The following is a 22,965-nucleotide window of genomic DNA, read 5'->3' on the forward strand; positions in this document are numbered from 1 at the left end:
CGGTCACACGGCCTACTTTACGATGCGGATCGTGAGCCGCGCACCGCCAATTATTCGCCGACCAATCCATATGATATGCGTGCTTATCAAGTTCCATCCATGGACAGCGTCAGTGCCAAGATTCCGTCCTTCGTCCAATCTATCGTCCTCCACCGCCCACCGCCATATCGGCGTAAAGTCGGCATGCAATGCAAGAATAAGAAGTTGCGCCCCGATATCCTCCACTCTGCGTATCGTAGTTCTGTAGCTCGGTCCTTGTATCTATACCACATCAGCAGTGCACTATACGTTAGTGGTATATATACAGGCTCGTTCACGTTCGGAGTGCTCGTACGTGCATACTGCTCCCTCCGTTCCTAAATATAAATTTTTCTAAAGATTTTACTAATGGACTATATACGAATGTATATATTAGATATATTTTTAAATACAGATTCACTCATTTTGTTTCGTATGTAGATCCCTAGTAAAAAAATTATATTTAAAAACCAAGGGAGTAATGCATAAGAAACCCGATCTCCTAGGGAGCGATTATGCAGCTATGCTTCCATTAAAATGACAATTGCAAAGAACCTACCTAGCATGAATGTAACCTGCGTCACAAGCATTTCCTCCTCTGCGTGGTGAGCAACGGGAGATTGTCTTGCCGATCTTTGTTCGATTTTCTTCCGCTCAAGTAAGAATTTGTTCTACCGTCCTCCACCGCCATATCGGCGCAAAGTTTGTAAGAGGGAAAAGTTGGCTCCGGACGATATCCTCCACTTTGCTCGTGAGTGCGCATTGCAGTTTTGTGCGGGTGTGTACTAATGCTCGATCCTTGTACATACCACGTCACCACTGCACTATACAGGCCGGCGCAGTCAGGTTCGGAGTTGGAGACAGTATGGTATGTATAATTATTTTTATCTTAGAAGTGTCATTTAAGATTTAAGATAAATGTTGTGGCGCCGCTAGCTAGGCAGTTACTCACATGGCTCCACGCGGCGGCTCGGGCGATCCAGATCTCGACCGTCGCCACTGCCCCCATCCCCTCCACCTCCGTCCCTCGCCGCCACCGAAGGAAGTCATCAGGTTAAGCGGCGGCGCGGGCCTTTCATCCCGACAGATCGGCAGCCCTCAACGTCGAAGTGCATGCGGCGGAGACAGACGTCGGGCCAACGGCCCCGGTCTTATTCAGCGACCTTGGTGACCGATGTGGCCGCGAGGGTGGCGCAACGCCTAGTTCAGGGGACTCGGCGCCGTTAACCCCTCATCTCTGCATGGGGCCGGTGGTGGTGGCGGTGTCCACTTAGATCTCCGGCCTGTTGTTGGGAGTCGGCGGGCTATGGCATGGGGACCGTCGTTCTGTGAAATAAAGGTTGCGGTCCTAGAGTTCCTCTAGCCTCAAGACGAAGATCTACTTGATGCTTGTCCTCCTTGATCTGGCCAGAGTGTCAGGTTCCGGAAGGCTCGCCGGTGAACTTCCTTGGGCGCCTCATTCCTGAAGATTGCTGGATCAAATGAGATTCGATCATGTGCACTCTTTTTTTTTACCGTTTAGTTCCTGAAAGGAGTGGCGCGAAGGTCTACTATTTGTTGCCATCGTGGGACATGTTTTTCCGTTCCATGATGAAGTCAGAGGTAGAGAATGTTGTTACGCAATTCCGGGTCCGTTAACACCAGCGTTTCCGACCCACATGCGTCAACATGCCCAACCAGAGAGCAACACCGACTTATGACAGGCCTTGGGCCCTCTCCTCCCAAAAGACTAGTCTGTTAGGAGGGGACACCCTCACCCTTATAAGTCGTGTTATGTCTCCTCCCACAACCGATGTGGGACTAAACCCAACAATCTCCCCCTCACACATCGGTCACCCATGGGCCCGCTAACACCAGTGTTCCAGCCTACCTACCATGACCGATCATCCGTGAGTACACCGAGATTTATTCCGGGCACCTGGGCTCTGATACCACTTGTTACGCAATCCCGGGTCCGCTAACACCAGCGTTTCCGACCCCACATGCGTCAACAGGCCCAACCAGAGAGCAACACCGACTTATGACAGGCCTTGGCCCCTCTCCCCCCAAAAGACTAGCCTGTTAGGAGGGGACACCCTCACCCTTATAAGTCGTGTTATGTCTCCTCCCACAACCGATGTGGGACTAAACCCAACAAGTTGTTAGAATAAATCCGAGGCACTCCGTTGATCATCCGAGGACCAAGCAATCACACAAGCACGACACCGAGATTTGTTAACGAGGTTCACCATCATGGCTACATCTCCATGGTCTGACTACGGGCGCTCCTCCCATGACACCGTCACAATACCGCACACCGACCGTCCGGACGCCGGCACAAGCCGTCGGCTCCCCGCGTGCCTCTGCTATTATGTTGGCATAGGTTACATCGTGTGTCTACCTCCGCTATATATAAGAGGCCTAGGATACAAGTGTCCTATTAGGACACGACTCCATATCCTGTCTAAACACAATACTACTACAAGTTCAACTGTAACCTACCTTGTACACAATATTCGACACAACTCTAACAAACTCCACCTTGGCGAATATTCTCCACCACCTTGAATTCGTTTGTGCGTCAAACTTTCATGTACATTAGACTTGAGCTTATCCATGAGCACCGCTGCTACACCAAAGACTCCATGTGACTCCACCTTGCAACTTGTAGTTCCTTCTTTTCCTGACCATAGTCAACGCTCGAACGAAATTAAGCTCCACATTACTCTAGTTGCGCTCCCAACTTCCAGAGTACCCAACACCATCACACACCGATCACTGACCTGCGTGAAAGTGAGCAACTCATATTGGGTGTCGCACATAAGAATTACGTGAACTCAACATCACTGCTCTTCCTTGATCGCATGTCTGAAACTTGAAAGAATTTCGCCATTGCTTGTAGTCATCCCGAGTCAAATTCGCAGTTGTCTCACCACATGTATGACCACCAGAGCCCTGGCCCGTCTCCATGTCCTGTGCGTACCGCACGCCTCGCTGCTATTACCGCGTCGAGCCTCCGTTGTCCCGGTCGAGTCTCAAGGATCGCGAACCCACACCACTCAACCCCCACTGCAGAGTACCATCATTCATCACCGACCGATGACAAGTTTCACGCTTCCATCAGACCACTGGGCTCCAGTCCGAATTGCGTGTCACTCGCTTTTTTTCCCGCTGAATAGGCTTCGATTCTCTAGATCCTTACACCGTAGCCCCTCAATCCAGCTCCACCTTCAACTTGACTCCATGGTAGATGATCAGTCCACCCTCGCCCCGTTGACTTCAAGGTCACATGTGCACCGTCTTGAATCAACCCCGCGTCATAGTCTTGTCGAACCCATACAAGCCCTAGAGCATGCGCCGCGTGTTTCCACACCCAGAAGTCGATCACCATCAGCATCACACTCCTATGTCATCGTCGCCGATCTTACCACCGTCTTCTGTACCAACCGACTCGCGTCGATCCGTCAGACTGTCCAGTCCGACCCAGCCGAACTCGTTCGACTGTGCGACACGCTCCAGGCTCACAAATCATCTTTCGCGAGTCTTCATCCACCATAGCCATCTTAGCTGGCTTGCCAACAAATCTTTCACTCTTGTCTGCCATAACTCAAGGTTTTCAGTTCACACAAACTTCTTCACCTCAAACTTAGTATCCGTTGACACCATAATTCTTCGTACAGCTGACCCTGCGAAAAATTAACCGAGCTCACGATGCCCAAAGTACACGAACCAAAGTTCCGCGTACTAATAGCAAACCAACCAAAACATACTTGGCCATCACGTGTAGTAGCTCCCTGTCTTGGCTCAACCCAATGTTGGCTAATTGTTTTGTCAACCCTCCAGCTAATTCCCGGTGGATGCAAAACGTGGTGTTCTTCTCCTTCTGTCCGAATTGATCTGGGCTTGCCTTGCGTGTCATGGGTGGAGACTCGGTCTTCTTTTTCTCAAAAAAAAATCTCGTGAAGCAATCGAACTAACCATCTCTTTCCATGCCTAGCCAGCTCTTTCCACCAGCACAACACATGCACGCACCAGCCCACCGCGCGCACGGCTTCCGCTGGCTGACCTGCCACGCGCGTCTGTACGCTCGCGTCGCAGGTGCCTTGCTGCCGCAACATGCACACGAGTCTTCCGCCGATCCGACGCCTGCTGCAACTGCTACTTTCTGATCTCGTCCAGAATCATGCCCCAGACGGCTGCATCTCAACTCAATCCTTTCTCTGAATAAATATCTGTAGCCTCCGAATAACCTAGCACATAATATCACACACCGGCCGCCCGGACGCCGGCACACGCCGTCGGCTCCCCGCGTGCCTCTGGTATTATGTTGGCATAGGTTACATCGTCCATGAAAGCTGTGACCTAAGGATTAATATGGTGGTTCGAGTCCTTGCGGTGATGAGGAATTTGCTTGGTGTTTCGGGACTTATAGCAGCATTATGCAAGTGGATGCGACAACACGGGAGAAGTTCAAGGTTTTAACTTTCAGAGTGAAAATTCAAGGTCTGGCCTTAACTGGTTATGTCTCGCAATGCCCTTTTTGAAAACATTGTTTTAATAGTGTGTACTTTTTTCAGGGTGAAAACATATGATCTATAATCGCACGATAACGGTGTGTGTGTACGGTTTCCTTTTTGGAGGTGTGTTTTTGAAGATTTGGACTTTGAATGTTGTCTTGGTGTTTATACTGTTGCTTCAAAGATTAGATCACTGTAGCGGGACTTCAATTTTTTTTAATGTGTGCATCCATAATATCATGAGGGTGTTGCATTATTGCAGAGTCTGGATATAATTAGTATCTTCACGATAATAATATATTTCCTTTGTTGAAGAATATAAGATAGATGCTAATGTGAAAAAAGAGAAAACACAAGAAAAGACTTGGCTTAGATAAAAGATATAAATGCTGACATATAATACCAGAGATAAGATTAAACATGCATGGATGATTTCGATATATGTTTTCGAGGGAAACATACATACGTGGTGAGCAACGGCAGGCCAGACCGATGTTTTTTCATCCTTTTCCCGGCGATTTCTTTCTTGGGAAAAGCTAACGAATGACGTGTGCACGGACGTCGTCCCGTGCGGCGGCGGTGCGAGACCCGAGTGTCCTGACTTGCGGACAAATTATGACATGCAGGTAGACGGATATGACTAGTTTTCTTTGTTTTTTTTTCGGAAAGGAACTAATTTTCTCTGTTGGATGCTTCTCCTCGTTGAGTACAAACGAGCACTATGCATGCATGCAAGGCCTACTACTAGGATCTTGTAGAGCTACATGACCAGCTATAGGATTCTCTCAAATGCTTGAAATTCAAAAAGTTTTATCTTCAAAACCGTTAATTCAATCGATGATCTGTTTTCACCGTTGGTTTTGTCGCGACAAGATCTTCGAAACTAGATCCCATGTCGACATGTTTCGACAAAAAAAAAAATTCCTTCCGTAATTGCCACATTGTTCCACTCACTTGCTATAATATTAACCACTTACTTGCCCAATGAAAATAACTTAATTGCCATATTTTTTGATGTCGTTTTGTGCAAAAATTTTGTCGATACTTATAAATGCAGTCCGCAAAATGTTTTGATGTGCTTGTCATTTTTATTCTACTAAGTTGTCATATGGTCTCACAAAGCTTGTAGGTGCTTATAAAATCACACTTGCCACATTTATTTTTTGTGCTTGTCATTTTAATCCTACCTCGTTATCATACTGTCTCATACAACTTGTCAGTCACTGTAAAAAAAAAATAGTTGTCACGGTGTTTGTTGTATTTGTCTGTTGAATTCTATCCTCGGTTGTTATGTTGTGTCTAAATAAAAGAACATTTGATTGTTCTGAAACGTAGTTGTGGTAGTGTTTTGTTGTGCCGGACAGTTAAATTCTACTCAAATCTCATATAAGCTTGTGAGTTGTTATAAACACTATAGTTGTTGTATTTTTTATGTGCTTATCATTTTAATGCTACCTAGTGGCCATGTTGTCTCATAATGCTTTTCATTGCTTATAAAATACACTTGTCACAATGACAAGCACAATTTTCTGTGGCAACTGAATTTACAAACACCAACAAGCTTTGTACGAAACAATATTGAAATATGGTAATTAAGTTATTTCTCTCAGACAAGTAAGTGGTTAATAATATGACAAGTGAGTTAAACAATGTGGCAAGTACGGACGTGAAAAAAGTTATCAAAACATGTCGATATGGGATTTAGTTTTAAAGACCTCGTCGCGAGAAAATCAACGGTGAAAACGGATCATCGATCGAATTAACGGTTCTTTAGATAAAACTTTTTAAAGCTTAAACATTAAAGAGGATCCTAATGATATCAATGCATGCATGCATGATAGAATGAGGAAAAAATAGCCTATAGCAATATATATGACAAGTACATGCATGTGCATGCAGCCCGGGTCCCTTTTATTAATCTTTTTGTAAATGTTTGTGCATGGACACCATAGTAGCCGCCGCACCGGAGGACCTGGGTGCGGCGCCGCTACCTAGTTGACTCCTTCTTTCTTTCTGTGGTCACGATGACTCTAGTCAAAAGCAGAGCCGGCCGAGCCCCACGATCTCGGACCGGATCCGACCCTACGTGACATCCTTGTCAGCAGCAAAGCGACGGACACACAGAATCGCGCGGCATGGCACTTCAAATTCCCTAGAAAAAGAGAGAATGTTTTTCCATTGTTCTTTTGACACATCCACACGAGGGCGGAAAATCACCGCCCCGTCAATCCACGCCTATCTCTAGAACTAGAAGAACCAGAACGCCGCCCAGCACATCGTGCCTCTTCCATCCGTGTATAAAAAGGAGAGCGTGGCAACGCAGCAACTCATCGACCATTCGCCACCAAGGTGCCGACTCCTGTCGAGATACCAACGCAACGCGCTCTCATCATCTACAACCGTTTCTGCATGGCTTCCTCGGCGGCTTTCCTCCTCCTCGTCGTCGTCGCTGCTCTGCACGCGTGTCTCTGCCACGGGCAAGACGGGGGCGGCGGCGGCGCCGCCGTGGCGGCCATCTACAGCCTCGGCGACTCCATCACGGACACGGGGAACCTGGCCAAGGAGGCGCCGCCGGGCGCCTTCGAGACCATCAAGCACCTCCCCTACGGCGTCACCTTCGGCCGCCCCACCGGCCGATGCTCCGACGGACTCCTCATGATCGACTTCCTCGGTACTTCCCTCAACTTGGATGATTGGTATCATGATATGTACTGTAGTGACGCTGTGTTCCGATCTGGTTCATGCGCAATGCAGCTCAGGACATGGGCCTCCCGTTCCTCAACCCTTACCTGGCCAAGAACATGAGCTTCGACCACGGCGTGAACTTCGCCGTCGCCGGAGCGACCGCCATGGACCCTGCAGACCAGTTCAACCGGACCTTCTCCATGCCTTTCTCCGCCAACTCCCTCAAGCTGCAGCTCCGGTGGTTCAAGGACTTCATGAAATCCACCTACAACACCGACCAAGGCAATTTAAAATATTTTTTCCCTCTTATTACTTTCTCTCTGGCATGCACACTCTGCTTTTCAATAGCCAGGCATGCTAATTCCCTGTGTAAAATTTCGTGCGCAGAGATTCGCGAAAGGCTCCGATCATCTCTGATTTTGGTCGGGGAGATTGGAGGAAACGACTACAACTTCGCCTTCTTGGCAAACAAGTCTGTCAGTGAGGTGGAGACAATGATCCCAGCTGTGGTTCAGACCATCATCAACGCCACCAAGGTACTATCTTCAAACATCTCATCTTACACCTACATGCAATCCAATTGATTATTAAGCTGATGAACTAACTCTTTGGAGGAGCCTCTATCATGACAGGAAGTGCTTGACATGGGTGCGCGCAGAGTCATCGTCCCAGGCAACTTCCCCATCGGCTGCCTCCCAAGCTACCTCACCGCCATGGCCGCGCCGGAGCCGTCGGCATACGACTCCACGTCCTGCCTCAAGGACCTCAACATCTTCGCCGCCAAGCACAACACACAGCTCCAGCGAGCCATCGCCGGTCTCCAGGCGTCGTACCCTGACGCGGCCATCGCCTACGCCGACTACTTCAACTCCTTCCTCAGCCTTCTCAAGAGCGCCCCAGCGCTCGGCTTCGATGTGGGCAGTACCCACAAGGCCTGCTGCGGCACAGGCGGCAGGTACAACTACGACGAGAGGCTGATGTGCGGCATCGAGGGGACGGCGGTGTGCGCGGACCCGTCGGTGTACGTGAGCTGGGACGGCATCCACATGACCCAGGCAGCGTACAAGGCCATGTCCAGGCTCATCTACCATGGGAGGTATCTTCAGCCGCAGATACTCGACTTCCCGGAGAACAATGGGCAGACATGATAAGCTTTTTGGTTCACCCCTCGACGATGGAAGCCTCACCGTGACATTTTGAGCCTTCGATGAGTTCTCCCATGGCCTATGTCGCCATATGCTATATATGTGCTCTGCACTATTTACCCAGACTAAATTACGAACTACACTAAAAGTAAAGATGCAGTTTTAGCATGTTGGGCAGGGTACACAGTTGCAAACAAAGTTAAACAGTTACGAACCTAGTACATTTCTATAAAATGGAAGGGTTTTATGCCTTGATTTGGTACACTGTTACAAACCTACATTTCTCTAAAGAAGTTACAAAGTTACAGCATAAGAGTGGCTTGCCCCTGGTATGTTACCTCAGTTCATGTATCAAGCCAGCGCCACCGCGCTTTCATCAGGACCAGAAGCCTCCAGTGCTCTTCGATCCTTGAGAGTAGGTGGGCAAACCTTACAGGAAAAAATGCATGCAAATACAAGGACCCGAATTCGAACACTGACAGCTAAGATGTAACAGCATTGATTTGATCTATGTTAAACAACTATCTACAGCGAGAATATCAGTTGAACTCAAAATTCTGGCAAACCATCTTCGGTGCATAGTTGTCTGAAACGGGATAGCAGCAATGTTAAATCTGGGTCAGCTTCATGCTTCTTCCAAGCTTCCTCAAACTGCTCCCCCTTGCATCTACAAGGGTACATCTTACCATGAGAAGACCGAATGACAGATCTCATAGGAAGAAATGAACAAATGCGGCAATAATAAGTACAAAAAGTTTCAAGTCAGAGTTCTAAAGATCAAAATACTTTACTCTCGTCACCACTCCAATAGCATAATATAAGGTTAACATTAAATATTTTTACCACAGCCAGAAGTATTCTTCGAACTACTCCATTTGTTGATTAGATAGATTATCCCCAGCTGTAATCTAAGGTTATCTTGAGCACTAATTCGTAAAAGTCACAAGCATGATACAGTGAAGAACAAGATATAACTAATTTAACTGCCCACCAATATAGTAGAATGGCAGCCAACAAGGTGGAATAAGCACTCATTCTGAACCAGTTTAATATTCTAATTTCCAAACCTAATTATCCAACTGCCATTTAATAGAGATGTGATGCAAAAACTAAAATCACTAGTGAAAGATAATCTTACTTCTGGAGTAGCATGAGTATTTCCACTATGTGATTTCGCATGATCTCCCGACTCTTTCTCGTGGCTGACTCCTTATACAAAAGGACAAGCTCATCCACCAGTCTAAATATCCCCAAAAAAAGTGAGTTGGAAATTTCAGATTCAGCAAGTAGATAAAACAGAAGAACAGCAATTCTAAGAAGTAACATAACCCCTAGTACCTTGAAGTGTAGGGTGACTTCCTGATCCAGGTGAGCTTGACAACTGTATGAATTCGCTCTAAAACCTACAAATGATACATGGCTAAAATATTAAAGAATACTATTAATGCATACATAATCACATCGTACATAATCAGGACAACTTCCTTACCAGAAGAACTGTTCTATCATCATCAGCATGCATCCATTGGAAAAAGAGAGAGAACAGGAGACGAAAATGTGCCAATAGGAAGAGGCCCATAGCATCCAAAACTGGCCCAATAAGGGTAAGCCATGCAACACGACGTTCTTTGTTTAGTGGTTGCCGTTCCAGGTGTCCCAACATCTCAGAGAGTACACGGTCGTACCTGGAACCAACGGAAAACTGAAGTTTTAGGAAAAGAACAAGATGTGCAGTTGATGTTTACAGTAGAGATTAACCCAACTGATCGTACCTATAAAACTCATATTAGTAGAAATCTGAGTAACTTTAAGTCAGTATCTTTGTCCTAGCTTTCCACTGCTCAGCCAATGACTACAACCATTAATCTCAGATTCCCCCACAGTGATGATGTACTTCAATATAAGTAGAACAAATTCCATCTAAGTTGCCTTTCTAAACAGTGACAATCAATGTTTTTAAGGCGGTATAGGCGACCCAGCACGAGCACCCACGGCCCTGACGCCTAAGCGCCTAAACCGGGCATAATTGCAAGGCACTGCCAGTGCGCCTTGCTGCCTAAGCATACAAGGCGGAACGCCTCAAAAATAATTGTGACTATTGACTAACAAAAGGAGAAGATGATGTAACTCTTACTAACTTAAAGGCAGTTTTTCAGTTTTAAGCCATCCCATTTGTAAATGTGGATTTCCCGGGCCATCAAGAAAGCGTCAGGACCTCACTTGCATTTTTGGTGCAAAAGGAAAAGGCCATACCACAGTTCTCATAATGTCAGATGAGTAGTACATTTATATCATAAACCTCTTATACATTTCAAAATACCTATACTCAAATGTAAAATCCGAGAATTTACAACAAGAATAAAATGGAGAATTTACAAGTAGGAAAAGAGTGTACCAAGGGCTACGTGGATTGCTTCTCTGAGTGCAAGTCAACAGCAGCACCGATACCTCAACAACGCGATACCATAACTCATCATCTGCAGGAATGTTATGGCAACAGGCATCAAGTATTGCATCTTCATACAAACTTAATTCTGTCACTTTCACATTCTTTGCTATGTGCATGAAGCTAATCATTCCTTGTTCCTGTCAATCATATGGATCATTCTCACTCAAAATGCTCACCAACAGAAATTTAGGGGAAATTGAAGTCAGCACTATAGGGCGAGCTGAGTGTGCTTCAATAAAAAGTTGGCACTGCTATTCAGCACATACTAATGTTATCCTCGGTAGAGAAACCAAAAAAGGAACATCATCGTACCTTAACGTCCGGCGACCAATGATCCAATGCCGTCAAAGCACATGGAATGACTAACCAGCACAGATCGCCAAGCTTCGGGTAATTAATCTGAAACACTCAAAGAAGCAACTGCAGTAAATACCTTCAATTCTGAAGTGGCTCAACTTTACTGCAACTCGTTTTCTGTTTCTCACAGTACTTTTAACATGTTTATTCAAGCAGGTGATATCGAAGTTTTCCTAAATAAACAACTGATTGCAAAGAGAATGAAGCTTGTGTGACTATATCATGGAGCACAAACCTGAGACAACAGCCACCGGAACTGGTGCGCGGCGACAAAGGCGTGCTCCTTGGGCGGCTTCACGCCCCCAATCATCATGGTGTCATCATTGGCGTCCACGCCCGTAACCTTCAGCACGTCCTTCAGCGGCGGCACCGCCTCCGACATCATGGCCACCAACATCTCCCCGACGCCGCCCCACCCGCCCGCCGTCGCCATCTCCTCCATGGCGGCCGCCGCGGCCCTGGAGAGCCCCTCCGGGACCCAGTGCAGCGCGGGGGCCTCCGCGGAGGCCGCGCGGGCGGCCGCGCAGAAGAGGAGCAGGTCCACGGCCTCCTTGCCGGCCCCGCCCGTCGGGGGCTCAGAGGGGGGCGGGAGGAGAGATGAGAGGAGGGATTTGACGGAGGTGTCAGAGCCCTCGGGGGGCGCGTAGGGCGCCGCGGCCAGCAGGGAGCGGAGCGTGGAGGCGACGCGGAGGAGGTCCTCGCGGCGGAGGGCCGGCGAGGCGACGGCTGTGGCCGGCGGCGGCATGGCTGCTTGACTGCGCGGTCGAGGACCGTCCTACTGCACAAAGTCACTTTGGACCCGGCCCGTTTGTTGAGTGGGTTGAAGACTCGAAGGGGTTACCTGTCCCGGGTGTCAGGACCTAGTAGTATATCGAGAGATGTAGGAGGAATTTGGGGGGATTTGAGGAGTATGAGATGAAAGGAACTCTAGGCTCCCCCTCCCGAAGCGCTCCCGCGTCGTCCTTGAGAGGCAACCCTAGCGCCTCCCCCCGGTTCCCCCTCCCTCGCCGTTGTCGGGGGTGCCGTCGGCAGAAGGCCGCGTGGTGTAGGCGGCGGCGGTTCGGGGGGGGGGGGATATGACATCCGATTTGTCAAAGGGATTGGATTGGTGACTTACCCATTCAGTGACTTTGGCACTGGACGTTTCAAAAACGGGTACTATCGGATCGGGTGAATTAGAGAATAGACAGAGGTCCGTTGGCATTTCAGCCTTTCTTCTCCTTTCAGGGCCTATCCGAAAGAGAATCCAGTACCTCTTGGTCCTGAAAATCAGAATAGGACGAACGAACCGGCCTTCGCGGATATCTTTGCTTCGGAACAAAACCCTGCAATCAAATAGATTGTCCCAAGGGCGCCATATTCTAGGAGCCCAAGTTATGCTATTGAAAATTCGTTCCTCTAGCAGTTCCGGTTTGAGCATTCCGTTCCCTTTTTCAAACTCCACTTCTTTTCATATAGCAATCCCTGATCAAAGAGAGAACAATATCCATTTCAAAACATTCCCTTGCAGTAGGATACCATCTGCTTTGGGTTCTTTATTATCTCCTTCGAGGGATTTTTAAGATCGTTCAGGCTATATTTAGTCTATTTTGGCTTTTACTGTCTACTTTTCTCAGGGAGATGGTTAAGGACCTCAGAAGATAGAGGAGAGCGCCAGGCCCAGATTTCCGGAATACTTCTACGGGGAATGCTCATTGAATGAGCATTCTCCATATTATGCCTTGAAGAGGACTCGAACCTTCACGCTCTTCATCTTTCTTTCTTTGCTTTTGAATGACTTGATGGGTCTAGATAATAACAAGAAGAGTCAAGGTAGCGAAAGTTGCTATACTCTAGTAGCTGGCGGGGCTAGTGCTAGTGGTGAAGGAAATCAAATGGCAGAGAAGACACGGATTCATACTTCTTTTTTTAAATAGCCCAGCTCCCCGAAAACAACGTTCGACTTGCATGTGTTAAGCATATAGCTAGCGTTCCTTCTGAGCCAGGATCAAACTCAGATTTGGACTATGATTGGGCCGAACAGTGGTAGAACCTGGTGAACCGGGCCTACTACTAAACATTGATTCTCTCTCCTAACCACTCTTAAATATGTGAAATACACGGAATCGATCCAAAACTACAAGGGCTGCTGGGCAAGTGAATGAACTCTGTCCTAGGCATTTCCAATAAGTTCAGTGAAGTGAGGGCGAAGCCTTTTTTGAGAGGGAAAATACACTCCAAATGATATTCCATAATGGAAGGAATGAGTGGAAGATTTACTGGAAGAAAAAAATACGATACTTTTCTAGTCGTAGGTAGGGCTACCTATCTAGTTTCGTGCTTGGGGGGGGGTGGCTAGCGTCGCGGGGCGCCGCCCCCTGCCCGACAGCGTCGGGTCCTGGTCCGCCCCTGCTCAGTCTCTCCTCTCTCGCGTCATCGAGGCATGTCAACGCTGCTTCATCTTCTTCCCTCACCCAGCGTCGCTCCTCGGGGCTTGGGATCTCGTAGCTAGCTTGCGACGAATCTGGGCATCCTTGCCCAGATTCGGCATTTGTGATGGTCGGCGGGGGCGGGGGTGGACGCGATATTGTGGAGGTGATGGTGATGGGGCTGTTGTCCGCGCTGCTCCGGCGTGGGCGGTGGATCTGACCAGGACATGGAGGCGCATGTGATGTGGTGGTGGCAGGTTGACTGCGGCGACGGTCGGATTGTTTTGGCGTTGACTCGTCTATAGGCCGCATGTGTCGTCCTTCAACCCCTCTTCTCGACGCCCGTTCACTTCTCTCATCGATGGCATGGTGTTCTTCGAGCTGTGGTCCATCTCCCGTCTCGCGCCTGGTGCCGCGGGACCGAGCTTGTCTCGTGCCCAGCTACAGGATTGGACTCTCTCGCGCCCGACGGCGGGACTGCGCTCGTCTCACAGCTGGTGCTGCAGGACGGCTCGATGGAGGCCAGTTGTGGCCGGCCTATGGGGTCTCGGCACTAGGGGTCGACCAGGGGTGCGAAGGCGGGGCCTTTTCGCTCGTCTGTTTGGTTAACTACAAGAAATCGGTTAATCTATGACAACCCCTATCCGTCACCGACAGCCCAAAAACTGTCATCGATGGCCATCTGCGACGGTCGACCTGTCCGTCATGTATATCGCGTCATAATTTGTCCATCCCACAAATTATGACGGATTTAGTAGTCCGTCATCGATGTTGGTCAAATCATGACGGCTCTCTACCGTCACCGGTCGTACATGTCTCATCATATCCATTCAGTGTTCAAGACAAACATGTCTGATCATGTCCATTCATTCAGGGCTAAGGCAGGCAACAACCATGGCAAGAGAAAATCTGAATGCGTTCTCATAAACTGCAAGTTTGATGCTAGCAAATCTGAGTGCATCCTCCAACAGAAAAACTAAAGAAAGGAACAACTTGTATACAGTACAAGTTTGCTGATGCTAGAAAATCTGAAGGATAGAGATGATTTCCCTACAGAGACATACCGCTCGTTCCTGGCCCACGTTGATGTGGAGAAGAACGGGGGAATGTCTGGTGCATCAATGGAGGGCGGCGGCTAGCTCGTCCGTGCGGCAATGGCGGGCGGCGGATGGATCGTGGGCACGACAATGGCGGGCGCGCGGAGGCTGGCTCGTCGGCGCAGCAAGGGCGGGTGGCGGCGAGGCGGGAGGCCGACGGGATCTTGAAGATGATGCCGAGAGAGACCACCCCGCCGGACCTGACAACCCTCTCCGGGGCAGTCGTCGGTGGCACTGGCGGTGCCGCAGCGACGGCCTCGATCTGAAAATTGGGATCCTCCCAATTTTTTTTTGTTGAGAAAAACGTATGGGCCAAAGAAGGGGCATATACACGACATCAGCAGGACGACAATCCATGACGGTTTAAATGGTGTATACGAAAAATTGCTAGGCCCGACTAAGCCCAGTTCTTCGATTCATGACGGTTTCCGTGACGGTATCCGGTCATCCGTCATCAAGGGCCTGCTGTCCTCCGACCCAATCGCGGCTTACTAATCGGTGACGGTATGTGTGACGGATTGTGGAACGTCATCTGAATTCCGTCATGGATCAACAGATTTCTTGTAGTGGTTGGAACGGCTGCAGGTCTCGGGGAACATGGTGTCAAGGTCTTGGATACCTGAGCGGCGGCCCTGGTGGTGGTGGTGCGGTGCTCATGGACAGAGCATGTGCCTTGGTGCTTCCTGGTAGCCACGGTCGTGTGGACGATATGGTAGCCGGGGTGTAGCGTTCGGTGGTGTTGAGTGTTGGCCGGGTGAAAACCTGCTCTTTCTTCGGACGGACCGGTGTTGGCGAAGCTCGTTCCCTTCTTGAAGGTGTCGTCACAGCTCTCATTACCCGTCGTGTTGCTTTGGGGGAAACTCTGATCCACGGATCGGGCGGTGGCAGCGCTTCGGTGTCGCATCCTTGCTGAAGGCGTCGCCTTGAAGCCCACGGTTCGTTATATGTAGCTTCACTTCTTCGCTGTTGCATGTTCATGGTTGAAGCTCCCGGATGCTCTTAGTGCTAGGGATGGTGTTGCTGCATTCGACGTCTATGTATCCTGTCGTGGGTGTGTGTGCGTGTGTTCCGGAGGCATGGATTTGTATCGGATGTTGTTGATCGTTGCTTTTATATATAAAGCGGAACGAAAGCCTTTTCCGTAAGAGGAACTCTAGGGTTCCATTATATTAGCCATCGAGGTAATCAGAGAATTCTCAATCAAGTCATGTCTAAGTCAGCGGTATCCCGGTTGTTATACAGGAAGAACTTTTACCACTAGCGAAAGATGAATGATATGCTACACTAATAAACGTAAAAACTACTAGGGCGGTGAAGATGATGCTTACGCGGAGGAGCCAACTCGGACCGTTCGATAACTGAAGTGGTATTTGTAGGACTCACGACAGTTAACTAAACATGTTCCTTGTTAACTGAAGGTAAATATGCAGGCCTGATATTGCCACCTTCTAAAGAGATGACATTTCCTCATGGTGTTTTATGTGCCTCGCGCCAGGCTCGTGTTGTAGCCTTGAAGAATTTTGGGAATATGTATTTGATGAAATTCGCATCCCCTAATGTTGCTTCCTCAGGAAACATGTTTGCCCACTGAATGTACCATTGTATCACTAGCATAAAGCTTCGGCTTCGCATCTCCCCTCATCGACCCCCCGCGTCGCGTCGACCTGCTGCTCGAGGGCCCCCATCCCGCCACACCCCTCGCTCTTCTCGACCTACGCCCGCCGCCTCTACGCACGCACTGCGCCTGCAATTGAATTGAGCACCCTTTACAAAAGCAGAGTCTGATTTGTGGTGAGCCTCGTCCGATTCCATTCGCGTCACGGCGCGCCATTGAACTCTATCTGATGTTTTCCCCTCACATAATTTCCAGCTTCAACTCCAGGTGAAGCCGTGACTAGGGCGCCCTGCCTGCTTGGTTACCTGCCACATCCCAGCTTGCTATCAATGAGCAGGGATCACCGCCTGCATGCATGCCTCGGACCGCATCAGAGCCTCTTGCCTATGCCGGTGAGTTTATGACTTTATGGGATACCGTAGGCTAGCGCGTTGTTTTGGCACGGGGTAACTTTCATTTCTGCACCATAGTTACCATTATGCCGGGCATTGTTCAGTATCCTATAAGGATGTTGATTGTGCAGCACCGAGCTAGATAGATGTTGTAACAAGGCTAGAAAAAGCTTCCAAGTTGGATCTCAAAAGCTGGAGTTTCCAAGTTAACTAGAGGAAAGAGAGAAATATATATGGCGCCTATTTCGATATGGCTCCGGGATACAATGATGTAGGGAGAGTTACAAATTTATAAAAGTACAGCTATTTCTTCAATCATAAGAATTACAATTCCATAGCAAATAGTACAACTCTAGTCTTAAGGCTAGTGATATATGACAACATCTAGACGCGCAATACAGCTAACTTCCATGAAACAAAAAGATTAGGAGCGCGTCGAATGCGAGCTTCCAGCCATAGCTTGGAGCAGTCTTGGTATCGGGGGCATCGTAGTCTCAACAAGCCCTTCGAGAATCTGAACCACCTGTCCCATTGTTGGCCGATCAAGCTCATCATCTTGAATGCACCAACACGCAACCTTGCAAGCTAGTTCAGCCTCATCCAGATTGACATCACCATGTAAAATGTGATCTACCAAACACCCAACGTCTCCTTCAAGAATCTTATGTGCGGCATGCACAGGGAAATAAACATCAGCGTTGCCACCACCAGGACATGATGTGCAAGAGTTCCTTCTTCCAGATATTATTTCCAGCAACACCATCCCGTAGCTGTAAACGTCGACTTTCGGTGTAATAGCCACGCCGCTAATCCATTCAGGTGCAAGGTACCCTGCAGTTCCTCTCATTGTAGTTAGTACTCGGCTAAAATCCCTTTCCAAAAGCTTTGCCATGCCGAAGTCTGCAATTTTTGGAGTGAATGAAGCATCAATAAGTATGTTTTCTGGCTTAATATCACAGTGTATGATGCAGTCTCGACAGCTCTCATGTAAGTAGGCTAACCCTCTAGCAACCCCCAGGGCTATCTGATATCTACCAGTCCAACTTAATATTGTTGAATTGTTTCGGAATAAATGGATATCAAGAGAGCGATTTGACATGTATTCATAAACAAGCAACCTCTTAGAACCCTCACAACTGAAACCGATGAGCTTAACTAAATTGATGTGCTGGACAGCTCCAATTGAGCTCACTTCAGCTCTGAATTGTTTCTCCCCTTGATAAGCACCGTCAAGCCTCTTCACTGCTACAGCTATCGAGTCATTTATAAACCCCTTGTATACAGAACCAAAACTGCCTGCCCCCAACTGATCTGTAAACTTTTTTGTGGCACCCTGTAAAACAGTGTATCTAAATGCAATGATTCCATTAGAACCTTGAGCACCATTAAGTATGAGATCAGAGCTCTTCCTTTTATTTCTCCAAATCATCAGTAATAGGAAAAGTGAAAATAGGCCTAGTGCAGAAAAGCCTGTACCAATTGCAATTCTAATAACAAACCCTCCTCTGTTGTTTTTTAAACTTTTGATATCTTTAGCAGATAGGCGAAGGTAAATAGTTTCTTCATTTGAATTGGTAGCGCCACCACATTGTAACTGTCTCATGTTGAGCAATTCATTATTCCAGATAGAACATCCGCTGTTGCTAAAGGAATACGCGGTGCAAGAGCAATTATTGAGGCAAGCTTGTGCACACTTACTCGTGCTTGCAGCTTCTTCTACTTTTCGGGCATTATGCGGCGGCTTAACACATGGCACAGGGTAAAACTTGTCCGTGGTATGTGTCGTACTTTTGTTGCTAATATTGCAGTCTAAAGGAGTATTTCTTGAGCACCCACCGGTTCGATCTTCTAGTTCCCAATCCTCAGGGGATGTTATGGTGAAGCCCTCCATGCAATCACAATACTGGAGTGCATTATCATTGCAAATCGTGAATGGTCCACAAATTGCATAGACATCACATTGAGCTTTTGGTTGGGCATATATCATTACCCAGTCCTGTGAACCCTTTAACCAGATGAACAACTTTGATCGACCTGAAACATCATGTACTTGGCGAGTAACCATTGTTTCATCTTCTAAGTTATATGTGTAATACTTCTCTTGGTCATTGCTGACAAATATCGAACTGAAGATAGAATGGGCTGCCATCTCTGGAATTGAGGCAAAGTATTTGCCGTTCCATACACCGCTAGACCAATATGGTACCAAGGAGTTCAATGGTGCAAGCCAGAACTGGTTAATGCCACTGGGGTCTATCTCAGTACAGTAGATGCCACTAGCCGGGCTGATCGAGTTTTTTGAAGAAACAAGGCGGCGATTTATGCCGGTAACCTTATCCCATCCAAGCTTTGCCCCAGGAAAAAATGTATCTGTGGGATGATCAAAGCTCTGCCAGAAAACTTCTGATAAGTTCAAAGAGTTTGCCAGGATGAAATTTCCACTACTCAACAGCACTGCTGTGGTGCTATTTCTTGTGATGGATGCTTGTGTAGACCACATTATGGACTTGCTGGACCGGTTTAAGATGGCAAGGTTGCCATCGTGGGAAATTGCGAGCTCCAGTGAGGTGCTATTCTTGATTGGCTTATCCCTATTTGCAACCCACGCTGAAGTAAATTTGGGAACTGTATTGAACCATATGCCAAGGTACCAGTTGGGAGTGCTTCCGGAGGATTTTCTGCTTGTTTCGAAGAAGCCAAGCGCGTACCTGCCATTGCTGGAGATGAGCTTGTCGTTGACGCCAAGTGTCTGGCCGGCTAAGATGGTGTCCGTCGCTGCAGAACTTGCTGGGATGTGTAGGTACAAGAGCAGGGTGAAAAAAATGAGGTGGAGTGGCATGGTGAACTGACGGTGAGGGCGTGCAGAAACTTGTCGTGCAAGGGCTGCAAATGTAGACTGGGTACTCAGTGGTCATGGTGATAAATAGTCACGGCCGAGTCTAAGCTCAAGGGAAGGGCCTAACTATTGGAGTGAAAATTTATTCCTGTGGTGATGATCAACTGAATCTTGCATAGCCTGCATGGCAGGCAAACAATGTGGTCCGTGCTCTTGTTGTGCACTGGATTTGTGGCAGAAAGGAAAGCGCAAAGGAAGGACAGCAGCTTGCCGTTGGCGAACTGGTAATGGCACCACGGCAGTGTGGTCCTGTATTCCTATAGGAAAACACTTAGTATCCATAGTCTGGAACGATTCCAATCGTCAGACCCATCTTCTCCCGTCGATCCAGCAGAATTCCGACGCTCCAGATTCGTCTGTGATTTAGAAACTAAAACCGTATCCCCTAAATCCCGCACGTAATCTACTCCAATCAACGCCCACAACCGCCCGTGTCTGCCCACTCCCCTGTTTCCCCAACTCACCATTGCTGACTCCAGCGCCATCCCGTTCTCCGCCACCAACCAAGCCGCTGACCCCCGTCCCCCCCACCGGCCACGAACGCCGCCCTCCCATTCCACCGGACCGTCCGCCGGATCGACCTCGCAGGCACAACCTCGCACCCGTGCACTGCCCCCTCCTCTGTTTGCCACCCCACCTTCGTCGCATGCAGCGGCATCTCCTCCACCGCCACCAGACACCGCCGTTGCCCCTACAGCCCACCGACCCCGCTTCCCCCACCGGCCGTCGACGCGACCCTCACGGTCCACGGAAGCCTACTGTCACATCCAGCCCACACCCCTAGTGCTCGACCCGCCACGCACCACCAGCTCACCCCACATCGGATCTAACACCCCGCCGGCGGCGAGCGGATCAGTCATCCCATCCGCAACATCGCCAGGGCGTACATCCCGTCGATTTGAAGCTGTCGCATTGCATCGGCCGCCACTTGCTGGAGCTCCCCATCCCAGGTCGTAGGTAAACTCTACTGTTTGTGTGTTGTTCCAGATTTGGGATTTCTTTCTCATTTTTTTTCAAATGAAATCTGATGTCTAATTCATCCTGTAGACTAAATGTTTCATATGTTCATTAGTTGACTAGCATTTGTTTTTGAATATTTTCATATGTCGCACCCGTGCTTCCTATCTATGCAAATGTTCTAAAATACATCCCAATAAGCTTCCTGTGTCACATGTAGACGAACACTTGGCGGCAAATTTGTTATCTATTCCCTTTTTAAAAATTCCTTGCTTCCATTGTACAGAAAAATTGAACCATGTTGCACCTTAAAATGCATCAAACACAGATGCTTCTGCAGTGGCCACTCTCTGATTCGATTGTATTAAAAACTGCTTCCAAAACATTGCCACCATGGAAAACATACACTCAATGGAAGCAACTTACTAATGCCTGTGTCATGCGCCGTATTCATCGTGTGCCCATTTTTTTTGCTCCTGACCATAAACAATGCTTTTAGTTTTTTGTACTGCATTTTGTTACCGTGCCTAATACATCATACAAATATGCTAACCCATCACATCACTCTTTTTCTCAGGTGACAATCAACAATGACTAAAAAAGATAAAGAGTCGCTCATGCTCCAGAGTCGATATGCAGCGGGCCGGTTACATGATATCGTGTTAGGTCTCGCCCCCGCAAGGAAAAACCTCATTCGTACCAAAAAATGGGGCAATCTCCTGGATGTTAGCAAATTCTCAGCCCTCGAGGGACTCCTAGAATGGATCATTGACAGGATTGACCCGAAGCTTGGTGAATTTCGGAACCCACGAAACAATACCAGCATTCTATTCACTCCAGAAATGGTTGAAAAGGTCCTCGGACTTCCTCATGGGACTAGGCCTGTTGTTGTCATAAGCAAGCATGAAGAATCCCCTCACCGAGAATTCTACAAGACAGATTATGATCATGGTAGACGGGCGCCCATTCACTATGCTGCAACTATTCTAGAAAAAGAAGTTGATCTAGATGACGAGACCTTTTTTAGGACCTTCTTCCTAGTAGCATTGGCTACTCATTTGACACCAGGAACTGGAAACATGGTCCCTTTGGAGTATTTAGGCAGCCTTGAAGTTGCATCCGAGGTTTGCGAGTACGCATGGGGAGATCAAATTCTCAAAGATGTCATGACTGAGATCGATACATTCCAAAAGAAGAAGAAGAAAGCAATATTAGATGGAGCTTTCAAAAAAATTTGGGTTGGCAGCTGCCTACCCTTGGTTGCGGTATACACATAGTCTATGCACTTTTTATACCTCATCTTTTATGTAGTTATTATTTATTTTATTCACATTTTTTGATCCTACCTTTTTATTTTCAGATTATATACATGGACCATCTCGACTTTCTGAATCATCTATTTCGACGCATCACATAAATTACTCACTCCCTAGAGCATCCCACGTAACAGATGAGGACTTCAAATTTGTCATGCTACATGATAAAAGCAGATTGACCCTCAACGCACATATTTATGGTGCGCGACCGGTAAGGCCATACAATATTTTCTTGCCTTATATTACAATGCGATACTAATTCATTAAGATAGATGCCAATCTTTTCTAATATGACGCTCCCCGTTTATGCATGTACATCTCCATATAAGAATTTGTAATCTTCAAGTGTGCTAAAATGCTGCATTTTTTTGTAGTTCCGTGCACCTGAAAGCACACCATATGCCATCCAACGGTCAAACTACGATGACCAACCTGCTACACACCCATATATACAACAAACAGAAAACAATTGTACCAACCATCCACCACAGGTACCCACTTCTATTGTGCTTATTTCTAACAGAGCTTTTACGTACAGCTTCTACTCATCTGGTATTCTAAATTTTTTTATAGACCGAAGAAAATCAGGACATGCATCATGAGGCCCCTAGATTTCCTATCAAGCTAGGTACAACGATATCAAATTATTTCTGAAAACCCACTAGTTCTATACTCCAATGCATGTTTCTACCATCTTTTCTGAAGGTTTCCATTCTGTTACTTACATGCTTCCCTCTAACTTGAAGAAACATAAACATGACAAATAAATTCTATACACAAAACCCATGCTTCCACCATAATAATAAAATGTCTTCATGTTATAATACACATGCTTCCACAGATAAATGTCTTCATGTTGTCATATACTTGCTTCCATAGTAAATTCTATTCCTCAAAACCCATGCTTCCTCTACAATAAAATAATGTCTTCATGATGTAATATGCATGCTTCCAGAGTAACAACCACCAGAGTAAATGTCTACCTGTTGTAATATACTTGCTCCTAGAGTCAATTCCATACATCAAACCCATGCTTCCACCATAGTAAAAATTGTTTTCATGCTTTCATATAAATGCTTCCAGAGTAATATCTTCCAGAGTAAAGTTACTCATGCTGTACTACACATTCTTCCA

General features: G+C 47.5%; 4 protein-coding genes across 5 annotated transcripts; 2 read left to right on the forward strand and 2 right to left on the reverse strand.

The window, feature by feature from the left end:
- Nucleotides 1-6,429: 6,429 nt before the first annotated feature.
- LOC123411437 (acetylajmalan esterase-like) lies at nt 6,430-8,512 on the forward strand. The gene is made up of 3 exons (XM_045104378.1): nt 6,430-7,185; nt 7,269-7,735; nt 7,832-8,512. The coding sequence occupies exons 1-3, from the start codon at nt 6,924-6,926 to the stop codon at nt 8,345-8,347; spliced, it is 1,245 nt and encodes a 414-aa protein (XP_044960313.1). The 5' UTR covers nt 6,430-6,923; the 3' UTR covers nt 8,348-8,512.
- A 31-nt stretch (nt 8,513-8,543) lies between these two features.
- Nucleotides 8,544-11,895, reverse strand: LOC123411436 (uncharacterized protein At2g39910). The gene is made up of 7 exons (XM_045104377.1): nt 11,386-11,895; nt 11,106-11,192; nt 10,740-10,930; nt 9,834-10,029; nt 9,683-9,747; nt 9,483-9,584; nt 8,544-9,011 (listed from the first exon to the last, which is right to left on the reverse strand). The coding sequence occupies exons 1-7, from the start codon at nt 11,893-11,895 to the stop codon at nt 8,894-8,896; spliced, it is 1,269 nt and encodes a 422-aa protein (XP_044960312.1). The 3' UTR covers nt 8,544-8,893.
- A 4,377-nt stretch (nt 11,896-16,272) lies between these two features.
- Nucleotides 16,273-22,036, forward strand: LOC123412057. 2 transcript variants are annotated; one of them, XR_006613391.1, is made up of 3 exons: nt 16,273-16,446; nt 16,526-16,662; nt 21,876-22,036. XR_006613391.1 is itself a non-coding variant. In XM_045105010.1 (2 exons), the coding sequence occupies exons 1-2, from the start codon at nt 21,358-21,360 to the stop codon at nt 21,930-21,932; spliced, it is 480 nt and encodes a 159-aa protein (XP_044960945.1). In that variant the 5' UTR covers nt 21,267-21,357; the 3' UTR covers nt 21,933-22,036. The 2 variants fall into 2 exon arrangements, 1 of the variants encoding a protein (XP_044960945.1); XM_045105010.1 differs by lacking the exons at nt 16,273-16,446; nt 16,526-16,662 and adding an exon at nt 21,267-21,780.
- LOC123412056 (G-type lectin S-receptor-like serine/threonine-protein kinase At2g19130) lies at nt 16,996-20,011 on the reverse strand. The gene has a single exon (XM_045105009.1). It carries the CDS (start codon nt 19,499-19,501, stop codon nt 17,087-17,089), a length of 2,415 nt encoding a protein of 804 aa, XP_044960944.1. The 5' UTR covers nt 19,502-20,011; the 3' UTR covers nt 16,996-17,086.
- Nucleotides 22,037-22,965: the final 929 nt, after the last annotated feature.

The sequence above is a fragment of the Hordeum vulgare genome, chromosome 7H, assembly GCF_904849725.1.
Source record: "Hordeum vulgare subsp. vulgare chromosome 7H, MorexV3_pseudomolecules_assembly, whole genome shotgun sequence".
Lineage (NCBI taxonomy): Eukaryota > Viridiplantae > Streptophyta > Magnoliopsida > Poales > Poaceae > Hordeum > Hordeum vulgare.

Coding starts and splice junctions, on each gene's coding strand:
- LOC123411437 (XM_045104378.1), top strand. CDS start 6,924: ATGGCTTCCTCGGCGGCTTTCCTCCTCCTCGTCGTCGTCGCTGCTCTG. Junction 7,186..7,268: donor CCTCATGATCGACTTCCTCG/GTACTTCCCTCA, acceptor TGCGCAATGCAG/CTCAGGACATGGGCCTCCCG. Junction 7,736..7,831: donor CCATCATCAACGCCACCAAG/GTACTATCTTCA, acceptor CTATCATGACAG/GAAGTGCTTGACATGGGTGC.
- LOC123411436 (XM_045104377.1), bottom strand. CDS start 11,895: ATGCCGCCGCCGGCCACAGCCGTCGCCTCGCCGGCCCTCCGCCGCGAG. Junction 10,931..11,105: donor ATTGGTCGCCGGACGTTAAG/GTACGATGATGT, acceptor TATGATTGACAG/GAACAAGGAATGATTAGCTT. Junction 9,748..9,833: donor ATGATAGAACAGTTCTTCTG/GTAAGGAAGTTG, acceptor TATCATTTGTAG/GTTTTAGAGCGAATTCATAC.
- LOC123412056 (XM_045105009.1), bottom strand. CDS start 19,501: ATGCCACTCCACCTCATTTTTTTCACCCTGCTCTTGTACCTACACATC.
- LOC123412057 (XM_045105010.1), top strand. CDS start 21,358: ATGGTTGAAAAGGTCCTCGGACTTCCTCATGGGACTAGGCCTGTTGTT. Junction 21,781..21,875: donor GCTGCCTACCCTTGGTTGCG/GTATACACATAG, acceptor TTTTATTTTCAG/ATTATATACATGGACCATCT.